At 33.3% G+C, this 21,331-nt stretch overlaps 2 protein-coding genes and 1 pseudogene across 7 annotated transcripts; all 3 read right to left on the reverse strand.

The window, feature by feature from the left end:
• Window positions 1-136: 136 nt before the first annotated feature.
• LOC129895871 (F-box protein CPR1-like) lies at window positions 137-4,901 on the reverse strand. Of its 6 annotated transcripts, none has more exons than XM_055971667.1 (5): window positions 4,679-4,901; window positions 4,439-4,583; window positions 2,292-4,112; window positions 2,081-2,136; window positions 137-1,550 (listed from the first exon to the last, which is right to left on the reverse strand). In XM_055971667.1, exons 3-5 carry the CDS (start codon window positions 2,473-2,475, stop codon window positions 483-485), a joined length of 1,308 nt encoding a protein of 435 aa, XP_055827642.1. In that variant the 5' UTR covers window positions 2,476-4,112; window positions 4,439-4,583; window positions 4,679-4,901; the 3' UTR covers window positions 137-482. The 6 variants fall into 6 exon arrangements, with proteins under 6 accessions (XP_055827642.1, XP_055827627.1, XP_055827657.1 ...); XM_055971652.1 differs by having other exon boundaries at window positions 2,292-4,149; XM_055971682.1 differs by having other exon boundaries at window positions 2,292-2,597; window positions 4,055-4,583.
• A 1,780-nt stretch (window positions 4,902-6,681) lies between these two features.
• On the reverse strand, window positions 6,682-12,891 carry LOC129895910 (F-box protein CPR1-like; annotated as a pseudogene).
• Window positions 12,892-13,790: 899 nt separating this feature from the next.
• LOC129885680 (uncharacterized) lies at window positions 13,791-15,931 on the reverse strand. The gene is made up of 2 exons (XM_055960054.1): window positions 15,341-15,931; window positions 13,791-14,495 (listed from the first exon to the last, which is right to left on the reverse strand). The coding sequence occupies exons 1-2, from the start codon at window positions 15,581-15,583 to the stop codon at window positions 14,238-14,240; spliced, it is 501 nt and encodes a 166-aa protein (XP_055816029.1). The 5' UTR covers window positions 15,584-15,931; the 3' UTR covers window positions 13,791-14,237.
• Window positions 15,932-21,331: the final 5,400 nt, after the last annotated feature.

The raw sequence follows: 21,331 nt of genomic DNA on the forward strand, positions 1-21,331 counted from the left end.
CCATCGGCAAGAACAATAGACTGCACTTTTAGAGCTTGAAGGGCAATCAAGTTTTTGTACATTCTGACAATAAAAAGACAACAAAATACATTCGAAATATCTTTTGAGCAAATTTCAGTTACTGTGCTAGGGAATATTGGAAAAACAAATATATCATTCCTGATGATAATAGAAGCAATGCACTCTTATCAATTTCTCAAATTCAACAAGCTGAGAAACCTTTGTTCCTTACACAATGCATATATATTCTTTCTGTAAAAACCTAGATTTAACAAAAGACATTCATGTTGCTTTTCTCCATTAAAACATCTCTGATTTCTTTCAAGCCAACTACTCCACATGACGGATAGAGGAACACTTCTCCTGACCTGCAGCTAAATATGACATTGTACTCCAAAAACTGCTGATAAACTAATAAGAATACGAGTTTTGTAACATGACAACAAAAGAAGAAAAAAAGTGCCTCAATCATACATAAGAAACTAATAAGTAAGTGATCTTGGAGAAATCAAGCTTTCTGTAAAAGCATGTGCATCTAATATGATATCACATCGAGGCCATGCTCCATATGGTCCACTGCGTGTCCCAAACAGAACCCCAGCACTGCACCAGAATAGCACTTCACCATCTGCAAACCTATATTTCGGTATAGAAAGAGAAATTGAAGGATCTTCTATAGATAACAATGGAATCCAAGATTCCTTGATATCATACTCTTTCAATACCCATAACTTAATGGTATGCTTCCTCCGATGAAAAGAAATAGAATGAGCACAAAGCATTCCTTCCAACACTGTAATGCCAATAGCATCCCTCAAGCCTGACATTTCCTCCGGCAAGGGTATCTCTCCGTAGACTTCATTTGAAATACTAAATGAAACCACCACAGCATAGTTTCGTGAAATACCTATCCAATGAAATGCCGCATGTACAAATGTCAAATACTTCATAGCAAACAACAGACTGCCACGACGATACTTATCAGTTCTTCTCCAGGAGCCACTTTTCAGCGCAAGAATTTCACAAGGTAAATTGCAACCCTGATAAATCTGAAGGATCTTATACTCACCACTGGTTGAGTCATAACCCAAACCAAAACAAGAAATTCTCTCCCCCGGAAATTCTGGAGATGGAAGCACTATTGATTCTCTTGTGGAGGGGTTCCATAGCAAAAGTGTGGAGTATTCAGCATCCAAATTATCAAGAACCTCGATAACAGCCAAGCCATCGTAACAACAATGGATTGTGCATCGCAATGGTGTAGGGCTTAGAGGGCAATCGAGTTTTTGCGCATTCTGAAACAGCTGAACCGGTGACAAAGGACGACAATACATGGAAACTATACCATTCTTACAGCACATTTGGCTAGTAAGAAATTTTTGAGAATCTTGGTCATTCTTGGCACGATTGAGATGCTTCATCTTAAAGTAAGGCTCGGAGATCAACGTTTCCCAAAATTTTGACACACATTTGAATCGAAGTAGAGACTGCGCAGGTAACCTGCTAAGGATGTCCATAAGTATTACCTCTGGGAAGTGAATTGTCATTGCCTAGATAGGACAAGAAGGAGCGATCAAACAGCTTTTTTTTAAAGTATTCAAATATTAGACATTTCAACCGAGAGTTCAGAAAAGATAAACCTGAATTTGTTTATTTCTTCTATCTACTATTTAGTAACAAATATAAAACTGGATAATTCAAGTGGAGAATACTGAAATTACTCGGCTCTTGGCAGTGGTACCAAGTAAACAACAAAAGGGCAATGTACTTCAAGAATCTCTGTCAAGTTTGAAGCCTTGACTATAGTTGTGGTGTCGTTTTTGACAAAATAAATCGGCGAAGGCATAAAACTGGTGTGAGAATAGAAGGCTTAAATTTCACATTCTTTTCCTATGAGGAAGAGAAAGAATATATAGAATTGGCGTGGTTAGCTAACCATACTACCTTTGTTGAAAAAAGTATCTTTAATGAGGTTAATTATCACCCGGGAAAATGTTTAACAAACCAAGCATCTAAGTTCCAACCAACGACAATTAAAATACTCAATTGTAAGTAACACCACCCAGAAATCAGAACTTACCCGATAAACATCCATCTGGTCTGTGTTATCATTTGACGGCTCCACAACGCTCTTCCCTGATTAAATTAAAAAATTAAGGCTGGTTATAAAGCAAAATAGAGAGAGAGAGAGAGAGAGAGAGAGAGAGAGAAGACTTAGGATGCAGCTGGTGAAATAGTCGAGGTGCATAAACAGAGAGACACAATAACAGCTGCACAAAACAAACAAATACCTTTGGAAATCTGAGTAAACTTTTGGGTTGCATCAACTCCACTGCTAATAAGAATTTGATTGAAAAGATCAACCTCTAACTTTGGAATTGCAAAGGATTTATTCTTCTTCTTCTTCTGTTTCTGTATCTCTCGAGCAAAACTACTATCTGCTAATTTTCCCTCATTCTTAGTTTTTTGTGTCATCTTTCTTTGGAGCGATCAATGGTTTCTCAATTGCTAAGAAAACAAATCTTTTTGATTTGCAAAAGAAAATGCTTATTGGAGGAGACCAAAGAATTTCTTGCTAATCAGGTGCTATCATCGAGCTGCGATTGCTTAAAAAAATCAGTTGAATCATTAGGTGGGATAAAAGGAAAGAGTGTACCTGCGCCGCTCGATGATCGGATGCGCAATCTTGTTTTCTAGGTTTCTTTTTCTATTGAAAAAACGTTTTAATTTTATTCATTCATTATCACAATTTATGCAACACAATTATTAATTGAAGGGTCTAATTAACACAAATATTAGATAGTTATAGTATTATAAATTAGAAAACCTTTTTTTTTATATTGTAAAAAAAAGAGTATTATAATGCCAATTATTTTAGGATACGAATAATAAAAAATCATGACAAAAATGAGAAATTTCGCAGGAACAACTGTTTGATAAATGACCTTTTTATTATTTCTTGCCATTTATGATTTTCTGTCATATCACAGTCAAAAGATTCCATTTGAGCAAACTGAAAATAGCATGAGAAAATGTTAGATTGTGGTCCAAAATTTAGGTAAGTTATTCAAACGTTCAACGGCCGTCTAATATTTTATCCGTAAGATTGGAAAACATATGAACTAACATGAGACAAAATCTAATGTTATTTGGAACGTAACCTTTAAGGGCTATATTTGCACAACTTCTAAAAATAGAGACAACATAAATAGTAGTATAAAGAAGGACATTTGTCTAAATTGGCAAACAGGTGCACCGTTAATTCATAGAGAAGAAGCTCCAAATATGACACAAAAGGAAACTTGCCAGGAAGAAATTAGTATCTCCAAATCAACTTTGCAAAGGTATTTGTTTCTTTCTGTGTGTTTTTTTACCTCGGGTTTGCGGGTGTTATCGTCTATTATGGGCTGACCACAATTTTCAATTGCAGCGAAAAGAATTGTGAAGCCGTCAAAGAATTCAAAGAAGATTTATGTTGTTGATCAGGTTACTTCATTTGTTGGTTGACTTAGAATCTAGGATTATTTGCTATGGCTAAAAGGTGTTTTTCCTGTGTTTTAGCTTTACTCTAATTACTGTTCAAAAATTTAAACCCTAGTGGCAAAATGTAGCTGAACAATCAGTTTCAAAAATGTAGCTGAACAATGAATAATGCATACAATCTCTGGAATTTTTTCCTCACCGGGTCCTTTCACCAGAATTCCCTGGAACTTTAGCGCATATGTGCTCTAGTGAGACAAAAATCCAAACACAAAGCAGACAGATCATTACCAAGCATCAATGGCTTCCATCATAGAACCACTAGAAAACAATGAGAGAAAACTAATTGATGCCTTCTTTCCTGCCACACCAATTTATGCATTCACTGAGTTATTTTGTCAAACTAGCAAACACCACAACCATAGCTAAGGCACCAAACATATTGGAAATTCCTAAAGTACTTTGTCCATTTGTTGCTTACATGGTGCCACTGTCAATTCAAAAGTAATTTCATCTGCCTGAAATTTTCTAATTTATTATTTGTCGGTAAATAATAACAACAACAACAACATACCCGGTGTAATTCCACATGTGGATCTACAGAGGAGGGTGATGTGTATGCAGACTTGCCCCTACATTGTGAATGTAGATAGATTGTTTCTGGTAGATCTTCGGCTCAATTAAAGCATAAAAAAATCAAATATGTAAAGCAAATACATCAGCGAAGAAGTCATGCTAAAACAATGAAGAAGAGAATAATAGCAACAACAAATAATAAGAAAACCTAAGCAAAGAAAACATAGGTAATACTGAAGTCAAAGAATATGGTATTACGAGAGTAATAATAACAACACGGATAAGTAACTAGACAACGCTCAACTACCTACTAATCTTCTACACTAATCTCAAGATTTATCTTTTCTAAACTCTTGGTGGAAATTGTTTAATATTTGAATACCTTAAAAAAACTGTACGATCACATTTTCTTTTCTATCTAGCCCATGGCAACTCACTTCCAAGAGGAAATACTTATGGACATCTTCAGTGATTGTTTTTTGATAACCGTGGTGTCAGCTTGGGTGCACGCTAATTCCACGGAATGCCTGTCACATCCCGCAGGAATCTAAGTCCAACAAACAATTTAAAAGAAAAAATTGAACAGTAAGTAAGCAAGACGACCCAAAAAATCAGAACTCACCCGATCAACATACATCTGATTGAAAAGATTTTCCTTTTTTGTGAAAAGATTTCTTCTTCTGTTGAGCTCTCAAGAGAATCGCTTCGATTGAAAGAATCTCTGCCTTCCCAGTTGCAATTTGAATTCTAGGGCATTTTATATTGCAGAGGGATTACCCGGTTCGGGTTCTCTCTATTTTGGGGATTTTTATTCTTCAAATTGGTACTCTTAATAGCAAAAATTAAAGATCACTCCGAAATAGGTGCGTTTATGTGAATGGAGTGCTGAGATTTTGATAATAATTTATGGCTATTTATGTATTATTTTAAGTTATTGAGTATTAAATCAGCATTATTTATATGGTTAATGAACTTTTAATACGAATATAGAATTTCAACTTAAGCTATTGAATTCAGCAAATTGATAGCCAATACTCTAACTTTGTCTACTCTGATTCTTTTCTCTCTTTATATAGGATATATAATTTCTTATTTCTCTTTTTCAATAGTAATTTACTTTTAGCATTACTGGTTTAAAGTACGTGTGTAACATCGTGTAGTACACAATTAAAGAAAGTCTGGCCATGAATCAATCAAAAATAGTCCCGGTGAAATTCTCTCGTTGAAAAGTGGTTCCTGGAGAAATATTGATAAACATCCTCGTGGCATTTGCAGTCATTACATGGGTATGCATTATTTGCCATTTGTAAACGAGGCATTTCATTGGATTGGTATTTTTGGAAAATATTCTAAGGATTCAAGAAATTATTCGGTGGTTTCATTTAGTATTTCTAATGAAGTGTACGGAGATATACCATTGCCAGAGCAATTATTATGCTTGAAGGCCTAAATCTATATTGGTGTTCAGTATTGGATGGTATGCTTTGTGCTTATTCTACTTCTGATCTTCCGACGAAGGGAACATTCAAGTTATGGGTATTGAAAGACTACGGTGTCAAGGAATATTGGACTTCATTGTTAAACATTGAAGATCCTTGCATTAGTTATATGGCCATACCGAAATATAGGTTTGCGGATGGTGAACTGTTGTACTGGTTCTTAAGTTTTGATCAAGAGAAAGGGAATGCATTTAGGACGCGCAATGGACCATTTGGATTATGGCCTCGATGTGATACCCTCCAAGATGGAATCGCTTTTACAGAAAGCTTAATCTCTCCCAAATCACTTATTTAGTGTTTGTTTATGTAATGATCGAAACACCTTTTATCGTTTTTTTGGTTACCATGTTACAACCTCATAATACTCTTATTAGTTCCATTTTTACTATCTCATATGCAAGTGAATTACCCAACAATGATTGTCAATGCAACTTATGGACTCTCTGTTGTGAAAGAGTAATTTTTTTAGTTGAAATGAAGAGATAAAATATTTTATCATGTGTTTGGATGCTCGTTTGAATCTCAACCAAACCAACAACTAATATTAACAACAAGAAGAAGCTATCAATATCTCACAAGAGCGGTAAGCTCCTGAGGTAAAATAACAAGGCGTACTTCACATATTGTTTTAATTGATAACCTCTGTACGTGACTCCACTAATCAAGGACAGCGATATGGCTATTCTTGATCTAGCTGAGATGATAGATGATGTAACTGGTGAATGGAAGCTTTTCTAGTGGCAGTCACCTAGCTCTCTTTTTGACATTCAAAGGGTAAAGCTTTCGAGATCCTGAAGAGTGGCAGTAAAACACCATCAGGAGGAAGCTGGGCATTTCAGCTTATGATGAAACTTGCAGTTCCTTTTTAAGCTACATAACCTATTATTGCACTGAATGTCCTTGCTGAGTTTGAGCATTTATCACATCACTAACTTTATCAATAGCAAGGTTAACTTTATCAAGCCATTGCAAGAACAATAGACTGCACTTTTAGAGCTTCAAGGGCAATCAAGTTTCTGTACATTCGAATTATGTTTTGTGCAAATTTAAGTTGCTGTGCTAGGGCGAATATAGGAAACCTCTGTTCCTCAGACAATGCATATAGATTCTTTCTGAAACACCTAGATTTAACAAAAGATATGCATGTAGCTTTTCTCCATTAAAACATCTGTGATTTCTTTCAAGCCAACTACTCCACATGACGGATAGAGGAACACTTCTCCTGACCTGCAGCTAAATATGACATTGTACTCCAAAAACTGCTGATAAACTAATAAGAATACGAGTTTTGTAACATGACAACAAAAGAAGAAGAAAAAGTGCCTCAATCATAGATAAGAAACTAATAAGTAAGTGATCTTGGAGAAATCAAGCTTTCTGTAAAAGCATGTGCATCTAATATGATATCACATCGAGGCCATGCTCCATATGGTCCACTACGTGTCCCAAACAGAACCCCAGCACTGCACCAGAATAGCACTTCACCATCTGCAAACCTATATTTCGGTATAGAAAGAGAAATTGAAGGATCTTCTATAGATAACAATGGAATCCAAGATTCCTTGATATCATACTCTTTCAATACCCATAACTTAATGGTATGCTTCCTCCGATGAAAAGAAATAGAATGAGCACAAAGCATTCCTTCCAACACTGTAATTCCAATAGCATCCCTTCAAGCCTGACATTTCCTCCGGCAAGGGTATCTCTCCGTAGACTTCATTTGAAATACTAAATGAAACCACCACAGCATAATTTCGTGAAATACCGATCCAATGAAATGCCACATGTACAAATGTCAAATACTTCATAGCAAACAACAGACTGCCACGAGGATACTTATCAGTTCTTCTCCAGGAGCCACTTTTCAGCGCAAGAATTTGACAAGGTAAATTGCAACCCTGATAAATCTGAAGGATCTTATACTCACCACTGGTTGAGTCATAACCCAAACAAAAACAAGAAATTCTCTTCCCCGGAAATTCTGGAGACGGAAGCACTATTGATTCTCTTGTGGAGGGGTTCCATAGCAAAAGTGTGGAGTATTCAGCATCCAAATTATCAAGAACCTCGATAACAGCCAAGCCATCGTAACAACAATGGATTGTGCATCGCAATGGTGTAGGGCTTAGAGGGCAATCGAGTTTTTGCGCATTCTGAAACAGCTGAACCGGTGACAAAGGACGACAATACATGGAAACTATACCATTCTTACAGCACATTTGGCTAGTAAGAAATTTTTGAGAATCTTGGTCATTCTTGGCACGATTGAGATGCTTCATCTTAAAGTAAGGCTCGGAGATCAACGTTTCCCAAAATTTTGACACACATTTGAATCGAAGTAGAGACTGCGCAGGTAACCTGCTAAGGATGTCCATAAGTATTACCTCTGGGAAGTGAATTGCCATTGCCTAGATAGGACAAGAAGGAGCGATCAAACAGCTTTTTTTTAAAGTATTCAAATATTAGACATTTCAACCGAGAGTTCAGAAAAGATAAACCTGAATTTGTTTATTTCTTCTATCTACTATTTAGTAACAAATATAAAACTGGATAATTCAAGTGGAGAATACTGAAATTACTCGGCTCTTGGCAGTGGTACCAAGTAAACAACAAAAGGGCAATGTACTTCAAGAATTTCTGTCAAGTTTGAAGCCTTGACTATAGTTGTGGTGTCGTTTTTGACAAAATAAATCGGTGAAGGCATAAAACTGGTGTGAGAATAGAAGGCTTAAATTTCACATTCTTTTCCTATGAGGAAGAGAAAGAATATATAGAATTGGCGTGGTTAGCTAACCATACTACCTTTGTTGAAAAAAGTATCTTTAATGAGGTTAATTATCACCTGGGAAAATGTTTAACAAACCAAGCATCTAAGTTCCAACCAACGACAATTAAAATACTCAATTGTAAGTAACACCACCCAGAAATCAGAACTTACCCGATAAACATCCATCTGGTCTGTGTTATCATTTGACGGCTCCATAACGCTCTTCCCTGATTAAATTAAAAAATTGTGGCTAGTTATAAAGCAAAATAAAAAGAGAGAAGACTTAGGATGTAGCTGGTGAAATAGTCGAGGTGCATAAACACACACACAACAACAGTTGCTCAAAACAAAAAGATACCTTCGGAGATCTGATTAAACTTTTTGGGTTGCATCAACTCCACTGCTAATAAGAATTTGATTGAAAAGATCAACCTCTTAACCGAATTGCAATGGATTTCTTCTTGTGTATCTCTGGAGCAGAACTACTATCTGCTAATTTTCCCTCATTCTTAATTTTTTGTGTCATCTTTCTTTGGAGCGATTAATGGTTTCTCAATTGCTAAGTATCAATTGAAGAGACTCAATCTTTTTTGATTTGCAAAAGAAAAGGCTTATTGGAGGAGAGCAAAGAATTTCTTGCTAATCAGGTGCTATCATTGAGCTCTGATTGCTTGAAAAAAAAATCAGTTGAATCATCAGGTGGGATAAAATGAAAGAGTGAACATGCGTCGCTCGATAATCGGATGTGCAATCTTGTTTTCTAGGGTTTCTTTTTCTATTGAAAAAAAGTTTTAGTTTTATTCATCCATTATCACAATTATTAATTGAAGGGTCTAAAAACGCAAATATTAGATGGTTAGAGTATTATAAATTAGAAACTTTTTTATATAGTAAAAAAGAAGAGTATTATAATGTCAATGATTTTAGGATGTGAATAATGAATTCACGTGACAAAAAAGAGAAATTTCGTAGGGATAGTTGTTTGATTAATGACCTTTTTATTATTTCTTGCAATTTATGATTCTCTGTCATATCACGGTCTAAAGATTCCTTTTGATCAAACTGAAAAAAACATGAGAAAATGCTAGATTGTGGTCCAAAATTTTTGGAAGTTATTCAAACGTTCAACGACCGTCCAATATTTTATACGTAAGACATGAACTAACATGAGACAAAATCTAATGTTATTTGGAAGGTAACCTTTAAGGGCTATTTGCACGACTTCTAAAAATAGAGACGCCATAAATAGTGATGTAAAGAAGGACATTTGTGTAAATTGGCAAAGAGGTGCACCGTTAATTCACAGAGAAGAAGCTCCAAATATGACAAAAGGAAAATTGTCAACAAAGGAAGAAATTAGTATCTCCAAATCAACTTCGCTGAGGTATTTGTTTCTTTCAGTGTCTAGGTATTTTTTCTTTCAGTGTCTTGCGGGTAAAAGAACACACTGAAAGAAACAAATACCTTAGCGAAGTTGATTTAGGGATATTAATTTCTTCCTTTGTTGGGAATTTTCTTTTTGTGTCATATTTGGAACTTCTTCCATATGACTTAACAGCACACCTCTTGCCAATTTACACAAATGTCCTTCTTTACACCACTATTTACGGTGTCTCTATTTTTAGAAGTCGTGCAAATATAGACCTTAAAAGTTACCTTCCAAATAACATTAGATTTTGTCTCACGTTTGTTCATAAGTTTCCAAATCTTACTGTTAAAATATTAGACTTTCATTGAACGTTTGAATAACTTACAACAAATTTGGACCACAATCTAACATTTTCTCATGCTATTTTCAGTTTGCTCAAAAGGAATCTTTTGGCCAAGATATGACAAAGAATCATAAATTGCAAGAAATAAAAAAAAGGTCATTTATCAAACTGTTGTTCCTGCGAAATTTCTCCTTTTTGTCAGGATAATTTATTATTCTCATCCTAAAATCATGGCATTATAATGCTCTTCTTTTTTACAATAAAAAAAGGTTTTCTAATTTATAATACTCTAACTATCTAATATTTGCATCAATTAGACCCTTCAATTAATAATTGTGTTGCATAAATTGTGATAATGAATGAATGAATAAAAGCAAAAAAAAAAAATCAATAAAAGAAGAAACCCTAGAAAACAAGACTGCGCATCCGATCATCGAGAGGCGCAGGTACACTCTTTCCTTTTATCCCACCTGATGTTTCAACTGATTTTTTTCAAGCAATCACAGCTCAATGATAGCACCTGATTACCAAGAAATTCCTTGCTCTCCTCCAATAACCCTTTTCTTTTGCAAATCAAAAAAAATTTAGTCTCTTCAATAAATACTTAGCAATTGAGAAACCATTGATCGCTCCAAAGAAAGATGATACAAAAACTAAGAATGAGGGAAGATTAGCAGATAGTAATTCTGCTCCGGAACTAGAGAAACAAAATAATCAAAAGAAGAAAACCATTGCAATTCCAAAGATAGAGGTTGATCTTTTCAATCAAATTCTTATTAGCAGTGGAGTTGATGCAACCCAAAAGTTTAGTCAGATCTCCAAAGGTATCTGTTTGTTTTGTGCAGCTGTTGTTGTGTCTGTGTGTGTGTTCAATACCCATAACTTAAGAGAGTCTTTCCTCTGACGAATAGAAGTAGAATGAACACAAAGCATACCTTCCGATACTGAAACGCCCATGGAGACATCGCTCCTCAAGCATAATATTTGCTATGCCAAAGATCTCTCTGGACACTTCATTTGAAATATAAAATGAAACCACAGAATGATTTCTTGAAACCATAGAATAATTTCCAAAAATACTGATCTAATGAAATGCCTCGTTTTCAAATGGAAAAGAATGCTACCATCGATCACATTGCAAATGTCACGAGGATGTTTATCAATATTTCACTAGGAACCACTTTTCAATGTAGAATTTGACAAGGATTATCTATGTTAGTGTGAATTTTACGAATCTTATTGTCACCAGAAGTTGAGTCATAACCCAATCCCAAACAAGAATCTTCCTTCAGTGGAAGTTCTGGACCGGAAAGTACTATTGATTCTCTTGTGGAGGGGTTCCATAGCAAATGTATATTGCCTCCAACATCAATATTATAATTTACAAGGATAATAACCATGTCATCACAACAATGAATTGCGCATATATATGGTTTAAAGATTAAGGAAAATCAAGTTTCTGTACATTCTCAACTGGTTGAACCGATGATGATGGAAAGAAATACATGGAATATATATCATCTTTAGAGAAAAGTTGAGGAAATAAGAAAAAATTGGAATTCTAGTCATTCTTGACATGATTGAGATGCTTCATCTTAAAGTAAGGCTTGGAGATCAACTTACCGAGGTAGAGATAGTGGCTTGGAGATCAACTTACCGAGGTAGAGATAGTGGTAGACTGAAGAAGTATTGGGGATAGGTGGTTAGACAAGACATGTCGTAATTTCAGTTTGCAAAGGACATGACATTAAATAGAAGGGTATGGTTAATACGATTAGGGTAGCTGGTTTAGTAGGTAGCAATGCGTTGTCTTATTGTCCGTTCATATTAGTAGTCATAGTATTGCTCCTGGAATTTCTTTTCCTTCGAGTTTTCTAATTTATTATTTGTCAGTACATAGAAACAACAACAACATACCCGGTGTAATCCCAAATGTGGGTCTAAGGAGAAGGGTGATGTGTACGCAACCTTGCCCTACCATGTGAAGGTAGATAGGATGTTTCCGATAGATCCTCGGCTCAAGTAAAGCATAAAAAAATCAAATATTTAAAGCAAATACAACAGCGGAGAAGTCATGCTGAAAACAATGAAGAAGACAACAATAGCAACAACAAATAATACGAAAACCGAAGCAAAGAAAACATAGGTAATTCTAAAGTCAAAGAATATTGTAGTACGAGAGTAATAATAACAACACGGATAAGTAACTAGACGATGCTCGACTACCTACTAATTTTCTACCCTAATCCCCATCCTCCATATCTTCCTATCTAGTGTTGTATCCTCGGTAAGCTGCAAGTGTGCAAGTAGTTTGATGAAATCCTGAAATTTTCTAAATTTATCTTTTCTAAACTCTTGGTTGAAGTTGCTTGATATTTGAATACCTTAAAAAATTGTATGAACACATTTTCTTTTCTATCTAGCCCATGGTTACCCCTACCTCAGACTATAGTGTTAAGGAATATTGGAATGCACTTTCTTTATTATACATGATCCCAGGCTTTTTCACACCTAGAAAATAGAATCTAATTCCAACCAATAACAATTAAACTCATCGTAAGTAACACCTTAAACTCACCTGATCAATAATTCCACTGATTCTTTTCGATAAACGTGGTGCCAGCTTGGGTGCACACTAATTCCACAGTATACCTGTCACATCCCAGGGGAATCCAAGTCCAACAAAAACTCAACAGTAAGTAAGAAATCAGAACTCACCCGATCAATATCCATCTGGTCTGTATCCCCCAAATTTGATTGAAAAGCTTTGCCTTTTTTGTGAAAATATTTCTTCTTCTGTTGAGCTCTCTGCTTCAATTTGAATTCTAGGGTTCTTTATATTGCAGAGTGATTGTGCTGTTCCGGAATGAGAGATGGGCCGGTTCGGGTTCAAAAATATAGAATTTCAAATAGGGAAACGTGTAAACGGCTAATTATTATTTTTTCCTATCATTTTTTAATTTACAGAAATCTCTTAAAAATATGTTAATCCAGATACATTAATTCGATAATTCAGATATATTATTTTATGAATTAATGTATCCGGATTACTGAATTAATGTATTCTAGAAAGAAGGAATTTTTAAAATTTTTTAAAATGAATGGAAATAATGAAAAATATGCTAAATAAATGAGTGTAATTAGGTATTTTTTTTCTTTCAAATAAAGCTATTGAGTTTAGCTAGTCGGGCGTAAACTTTACCTAAATCCCATAGTGAAAAAGCTCAATTACAATGTATCCCTCATTTTTCTTAAATTACCCGATTTCCCTTTTTTTTTCAAATTTCTGATACATTACTCACCTTCCTGATACATCAGTTTTTGGGTGTAAAATAATTAATGCTTGTGAGTTATTTATGGATAGTAACGTAATTTAAGTTATGATTGATTGTTTCAATCAATTAAAGTGCTAAATAAGGTAAAGAATCCTTTTAAGAACAAAATAGTTATGAAGATCAAGGAAAATTCTAAAAACAGAGCATCAGTGCGAAAAAAAAATTCAATCAGAATCATGAGATGTATCAGAATCTGATACATAAACATGATGTATCAGAATCATTATATTTTGATACATGAGAATTTTAATACATAAACAAGATGTATCAGACACATTAAAGGTTGATACGTGAGGTGTTGATACATAGACAAGATGTATCAGAAACATTAAATATTGATACATGATAATCTGATATATAATCAAGATGAATCAAATTCATTAAAGCTGATAAATGAGATTCTGATACATAAATAAGATGTATCAGAATCACTAAATCTTGATACATGAGATGCTGATACATATACAATATCAGAAGAATTCAAGTTTGATAAATTAGAATCTGATACATTAACAGTATGTATCAGAAACAATCAAGTTTGATAAATTAGAATATGATACATTAACAGTATGTATCAGAAGCAGTCAAGTTTTATACATTAGAATATGATACATTAACAATATGTATCAGAAGCAGTCAAGTTTTATACATTAGAATATGATACATTAATAGTATGTATCAGAATCAAGAAGCAGTCAAGTTTGATGCTTGATAATATGATATATAAACTTTCATCTTATATTAGAGTTTCATACATGAGAAAAACTTAAAAGTCTGGTAATTGTACATTCTTCTAATACAAAATTCAAAAAAAAACTACTCGACGTCCATCGGTTCTCCTTGACTAGAAGATATGAAATCTCTCTTAGATTTTTAGGATCTTCGGTATCGCTAACATAACCATCCTTGGCCTTTCGACAACCAAAATTCCACAATAGTGTGGCATATCTTGAACGGAAGAATTCGGCATGTAGTCCAGTATTTGGAATAGAAATTCCATCCTAAATAACTTTATACCTTCTTCACCTATTGATGATTCAAAATCATCAAGAAAATTAGCCCCATATGCCGTTCCGAATCTCAATGGGTGGGACGGGATCTTCTTGATGACGTATTTCATTTCCTGCATTGGCATGAAAATGGTTAAATACAACTTGAACTTTATACATAAATACGATGTATCATATGCATTAAAATATCTAAACCATGAGATGAGATTCTGATACATACAGAAGATGTATCAGAAACAGTTATATATTATATTCTGATACATAAATGTAGAAGTATCAGAATCATTAAAACTTGAAACATCAAAAAATGACACTTACACATAATGTATCAGAAATGGTAAATCTCCAAAAAATTGCATTTGAAAAAATATTATGTATCTGATACATAAATATATATGTATCAGAATCATTAAAACTTGAAATAACAAATACTGAGACTTAAAGATGATGTATCAGAAATAGTAATTCTCAAAAAATTGCATTTGAAACAGACATTATGTATCTGATACATAAATGTAGATGTATCAGAATCATTAAACTTGAAATAACAGAAATTGAGACTTAAACATAATGTATCAGAAATAGTAAATTTCAAATAATTGCATTTGAAAAAGACATTATGTATCTGATACATAAATGATATGTATCAGCTTCATTAAAACTTGAAACAACATAAAATAACACTTAAACATGATGTATCAGAAATAGTAAATCTCCAAAAAATTATATTTGAAAAAGACATTATGTATCTGATACATAAATGTATATGTATCAGAATCATTAAAAATTAAAACAACAGAAACTGACACTTAAACATGATGTATCAGAAATAGAAAATCTCCAAAAAAATTCCTTTTAAAAAGACATTATGTGTCTGATACATAAATGATATGTATCAGAATCATTAAAACCTTCACAAAATTTTCATTCTAAAACAAAAATTTAATTGAACACATACCTTTGGGAGATTAGGGCATGTTGTAACCCCTTCAATCTTGTTGTCTATTTCTTTGGGTGCATGTTTAACTGTAGCTTTCGACTTCAATTTCTCACGTAGCTTATTCATCACTGCTGGATCGTTACGATGTTTGGATCTAACTTCGTCGTAACCTTCCCAAGACGAATCAAAACCAGGAGAAACAAGAATTCGTTGATTTTTATTGGACTTTTTGAGACCATGAACGGATTCCATATGTATCATTGAAGGTATGAGAAACAAAAATAGAAAGATTTACAGAAGAAAGCAAATGATAAAAATTTAGAAGATTTTTCAAAGATTTTCAGAAGAAATCAAAATATACAAATTTTAGGAGAAATCAGATTGAATGAGAATGAAGTAAAATTCCATATAAGGGAAGATTGAAATATACCTTATTTGGAACCTTGAGATTGATTAACAGTTGAAGAATAACAAATTAACTAGAGCAAATTAGGGCAAGGATGAAGGAAGAGGCGGATGTATCAGTGAGGTATAGAGAGAGAAAGGAAAAAGAGGGAATTTGGAAATTTTTTGATGTATATGGGAATAAAAGTAAATATATTAGGGGAATATGTGTAAAAGGGTAATTTACCCTTAAAAATATACTCTTAAAATACTTGGTCCGGCCCGATCAGTCAACCACCCTAACGAGCAAAAACCCTAAGCATCTCCAAAAATTATGGAGAGTACACAAGAGAAAACAACAGCAAGTCTAATGAGGTAAACTTTAACCTGTTACTTACAATTCATTTTCTTTTCTTTTTTTTCAAATTTTCTAATTGTTTGTATTCTCAGATTGCATTTTCTTTTCTATCCAGACCATGACAACTTGCAAGACGAAATACTTATGGACATCCTCAACAAGTTACCTGTGCGATTTTTTCTTAGATTATCTCAATCATGACAAAAATTCTCACAAACTTCTTATTAGCGAGTTATACCCAACTGGTCCAACTCCCATGCATGTATTGTTGTCCTTTATCGTCGGTTCAATTGGTTGAGGATGTACAAAAACTTGATTATCCACATTCTTGGTGAACGTGACATATTTGACAAACTTGTGTTATGGTACCTCTCCACAAGAGAATCAATACTACTTCCAAAATTTCCACCGGAGAAATGCATTAGTCATATGGGATTCGGTTAGGACTCAACTAGTGGCGATTATAAGATCCTTAAAATTGACAGTTTTGTAGGTGGTCCCAGGGCATCTGGTCAAATTCTCGCGTTGAAAGGTTGCCCCTCTAGAAATATTGATAAACATCCTCTTGCCGTTCGGAATTTGTTGAGTGGTATGTTTTCTTTGGCAGATGTGGTAGATGAGACGTTTCATTGGGCCATTGCTATTAGAGAATATACTGACGATAAAAAAGAACATATTTTGGTTTCATTTAGTATTTCAAATGAAGTGTATGGGGAGATACCGTTGCCAGAGCAAGTATTGCACTTAACACGTTTTATCAGTTACAGCGTTGAAGATCCTTGCATAAGTTATATGGCCATATCAAGGGAAAGGGAACACATTTTGGATGTGCAATGGACCATTTGGATTATGACCTCGATGTGATACCCTCCAGGCTGGAATCGCGTTTACAAAAAGCTTAATCTCTTCCAAACCACTTATTTAGTGTTTGTTTATGTATGATTGAGACACTTTTTATCATTTTTTGGTTACCATGTTACAACCTCATAATACTCTTATTTGTACCATTTTTACTATCTCATATTGAAGTGAATTACCCAACAATGATTGTCAATGCACTTTATTGACTCTTTGTCGTGAAAGAGCAATTTATTTAGTTGTTGAAAAGAAGAGATAAAAAAAAAAATTATCATGTATTTAGATGCTCGATTGAATAAAAATAAAAATCTCTTGACATATTTGAAATAATGTCAATTTATGTAACACAATTATTAATTGAAGAATTTAATGGATTAACGCGACATTAGATAGTTAGAATATTATGATGCAATAATTTTAGGATACGAGTATTAAATTGTCATGACATTAGGCCTCGAAGTAAAAGTGAGGTCGTGAGTTTTCAATAACTCTCCCGCCATGTCTAGAGAAGAAATTGGACTATGCATAATGCATCCATGTGATTTTATTGGTGACAAAACCCCCCATATATTGCGCTTCCTTTCTTCCCAAATGTAAAACTATATGCATCTCTTTTGTACACATTAGATAAATGCACATATAGTTGTCTATCTCAATACACTTTTTAAAACTCTCTCTTCAAGGCCAAAAGGCTCCAAGAAAATAGTCATTTCTAACATGATTATTGAACAAGAAAATGAAGTTTTTTTTTATATAAAAAAATAACATTCTATATAATTAACATTCATCTATGCATACCACTCTCATCCAATGACTTGAAGACAAATTAATTAACATTCTAAAGAATGTTGGTTTGGTTTTGTATTTTTTCAATAGGAGAATGTTGGGGTAGATATTTTTTGTTTTTAAAAAAAAAAAAGTTGTATCATAGTTCAATCAAAGAATCATGACCCTTTAAGATTATTCCCACTTCTATATGATTGTCCTTTTATGGTTTCTTTCCCTCTCTTTCTCCAATCCAAACACTACCTTCCAAATTAACAACTACTAAAAAAAGTTTCATAAAGAGAATATAAATACTTCTACAATTCTTTTTTTCATATGGGGCGGAATATTTGACTAGACACGAAATAAAAAATTGAAGAAGAATTTTTGTATATAAATTGCATTGTCAAAGGCTAGGAGTCTTGAAACAACGATGAAATTGTCTTCGTATGACCTATATATCTCAAGTTTAAACTATGAAATCAATTATTCATGCTTGTGTCATGGTGCACCGCTTACATTAAACCCCTTGGGGTGTAACTCTCTATGAATTAGAATGTTTCGTGTACCAATCATCTATCTAGTTTAGAACAAAATTTCAACATACATGATATATTAAGTTAAAGTTGGGTTTGTTGGGGTGGGGTGGGGTGGGGTTAAGGAGTAGGGGGGATAAAGGTTTGATCATGAGCACCCAAATTAAAGGGTACTAAAAGAGGGCACCATCTTCTCTTAAAGATAAAAGAGGGGCCTTTTAAGGGGACAATGTAGACAGGACATCAACACAACCTATTAATATTCCTCCAAACACACAATTCCATGTGCTACTTTCTATCTGTGTTTTGGACTTTTCTTCTTACTCTTTTCCTCTTTGGCTCCCACTTTGGCCTCTCATAAAAAAAAATTAAAACTATTACTCCTTAGATTGGATTCACATCTTTTTCCTTTTGGACTTTATGCTTTCTTTGAAGATTCTTCTTTTTAATTTCTTCATTTAAATCATATACTAGACTCTAAAACAACTAGTAAAATGACCAAAATATCCCTACCCACACTTTCCAAATAAATACCCATGCACTAGCTTAAAATGTACTCATCCCCACGTACAAAATATTTCCCATCTTTCCTTATTAGTTTCTAAAGCACAAGAATATTATTTTTTTTAAAATGGCCATTTGTTCCTCTATTGCTTTGTTGCAAGAAAGGTTTAAACAATTGGAAAGAGTAAAAGAAATGAGGCAAGAGAAAGAGCTCTTGAAAATGCTATCACATAGTTATGATCAATATCATCAACCTTCTATTACTATGCAAATGCATAATATTGATCACGATCATCATCACTATTACCAGCCACTAAATAATAACAAGTTAGTTTTTCCACAAAATCCCGAGTCATCTTCCCAACTTTCTCTCTCCCTTTGGCCAGAAATTCATTCGCGATCTTTGGATAAATCGCGGATTTCTAATACTACTAACTCGACAAAGATCAAATTTGATGATTCACATTCAGATGTTGATACTTCTCTTCATCTTTGAATCCAAAAAAAATATAGGGGGCGGTGGGGGAGAGAGAATTTTGTATATGGCAATGGATAAAGTGTGCGATTATTTTATCTGAAAGCTTAATTAAGTTGTTAGAAATGAAGCGTTTTTAATTATTTTCTAATATTATAGCTTCAACGCGCTTATCTAGCACCCCACTAGTCCTCCAACATTTAAAGGGGGGAATTGTATGCTTTTAATATCTTGGAGTAATTGTCAAGTGTTATTTCTCTTAGGAGTATGTATGTTTATTATGAATGGACTCTTAAATAATCATGCATGTTTATATGCGATAAAGTTTTTTTATCATAGCAAATTAACCTAATAATGATCTTATAGCTAATTATGGGATCGATTATCAAATGCTTAAAAATGAACAACTTCACTCTCCTCTTGTGGGCTTGATTACAACAAGATATCTAATATGATCTCATTCGTACGTAGGTTCTGAAGAAGGGTGAGACGTACATAAACTTTACTCCAACCTAATTGATGGGTGGAGATGTTATTTCTGATTGCGACTCGGCTCAAAAAAAGTATTACATTCAAAGTTATGTTTGGAAAAAACAAGAGAAACTCTATGCTTAACGGATGCAAGATCGATTAAGTTGCAATTAAAATTAGGGAAATTTATATAGAGCTATATTAAGAAAATATTTACCATCTATAGCAATAACATTTTTTTCACTAAACACTTATAATATAGTTTTAATACATATTACAGAGAATAATTTATAAAAACATATGATATAAATTTTATTCATGGATAATACATTTATTACACACTTTAATACACTTATAATATAATTCGGTTCCACCTCGTTATGTGTTGCTATAGATGATAATAAATAAAAAAATATCGCTAAAATCAGTAATTATTTATTAAAAGTACTCACCCAAATAATCTTTTCTTAAAATTAAGTATAATCAAATTTTCTCTTTTTTTTAACTTACATAAATCACATAGCGTAAAGGACTAATTATCATTTTTTCTACCCCTTTTCAATTTACAGAAATCACTAAAAACATGATAATTCGGATACATTAATTTAGTAATCTGGATACATTAATTAGGATTTTATGTATCAGCAGGTAACATTTAAACCATGATACATTGAACATAGAGATAATTTATGAATCAGAATTAATGTATCCGGATTACTGAATTAATATATCAGAATTACTGAATTAATGTATCCAGATGGAAAGAAGGGATCTTTAAAAAAATTTGAAATGGATGGGAGTAATAGAAAATATGATAAATAAAGGAGTGTGATTAGGTAATTTTTCCTTCTTTTTTTTTTCTAACTAACCATAAGATCCTTAGCTTATTGGGCCCGGCCCAATGTAGCGTCACGGTAATGTGTACTGGCCCAGAACGGCTTAGCCCAATATTCTATGCTTGTTTGGGCCATCTAAATTTGAAGGTTTTTTACCAAGAAAACTTTTGATATTCTATTTCTTTCCTTCCTTTTTCAAAATTTTATTTATAATAATCTTATTTGGTTTCTGTTTTTGCTATGGAGATTTAACGTGCAAGAGCTTAAATTAGTTTTTTGGGTCCGTTGTAGATATCGGATACCAAATAACTGCACCAAAAATTGACCTCTAATGTAACATGAATCTCGATCAGTCAAGTCACAGACAACAAAAAACATAAATTCTTTGAAAGTATGAATATAGCTCATAAAGCGATTAACCAATGATATAAATATTTTATCTAAACATAGTTTAAAATATTTCATAAGGAAGTGTAATTTGAGAATATTACTATTTAAAGATCTTCCCACTTAGAAGTTCATAGTCTTCTACACGTTTAAATAGTAAAATAGACTATTAAGGTGTCACACTAATATAGAATTAAAATATGAATATAATAAATTTTAAAAAATATCATCATATCATGTTTTATTTCAAATGAAAAGAATTAATTTGAATTATTTTTCCTAATGCAATTAAGTAATATTATTTGATAAATTCAATCCTTAGATGTTGAAAAGTAGACATATCCCATCAAGTTGTGTTTTTTTTTATATTTCATTATTCTCGTAGGGTCTTGAAAAGTAAAAAGAACGACTCAAAATTACAAAAGAAAAAAAAAA

The sequence above is a fragment of the Solanum dulcamara genome, chromosome 1 (genome assembly GCF_947179165.1).
Source record: "Solanum dulcamara chromosome 1, daSolDulc1.2, whole genome shotgun sequence".
Taxonomy (NCBI): Eukaryota; Viridiplantae; Streptophyta; class Magnoliopsida; order Solanales; family Solanaceae; genus Solanum; species Solanum dulcamara.

Excerpts from the sequence above, each read along its gene's own strand:
- LOC129895871 (XM_055971690.1), bottom strand. The coding sequence starts at position 2,475 with ATGACACAAAAAACTAAGAATGAGGGAAAATTAGCAGATAGTAGTTTT. Across the intron at positions 2,137-2,291 it reads GTTTACTCAGATTTCCAAAG|GGAAGAGCGTTGTGGAGCCG; the intron begins GTATTTGTTTGT and ends TAATTTAATCAG. Across the intron at positions 1,551-2,080 it reads ACCAGATGGATGTTTATCGG|GCAATGACAATTCACTTCCC; the intron begins GTAAGTTCTGAT and ends TGTCCTATCTAG.
- LOC129885680 (XM_055960054.1), bottom strand. The coding sequence starts at position 15,583 with ATGATACATATGGAATCCGTTCATGGTCTCAAAAAGTCCAATAAAAAT. Across the intron at positions 14,496-15,340 it reads CATGCCCTAATCTCCCAAAG|GAAATGAAATACGTCATCAA; the intron begins GTATGTGTTCAA and ends ATGCCAATGCAG.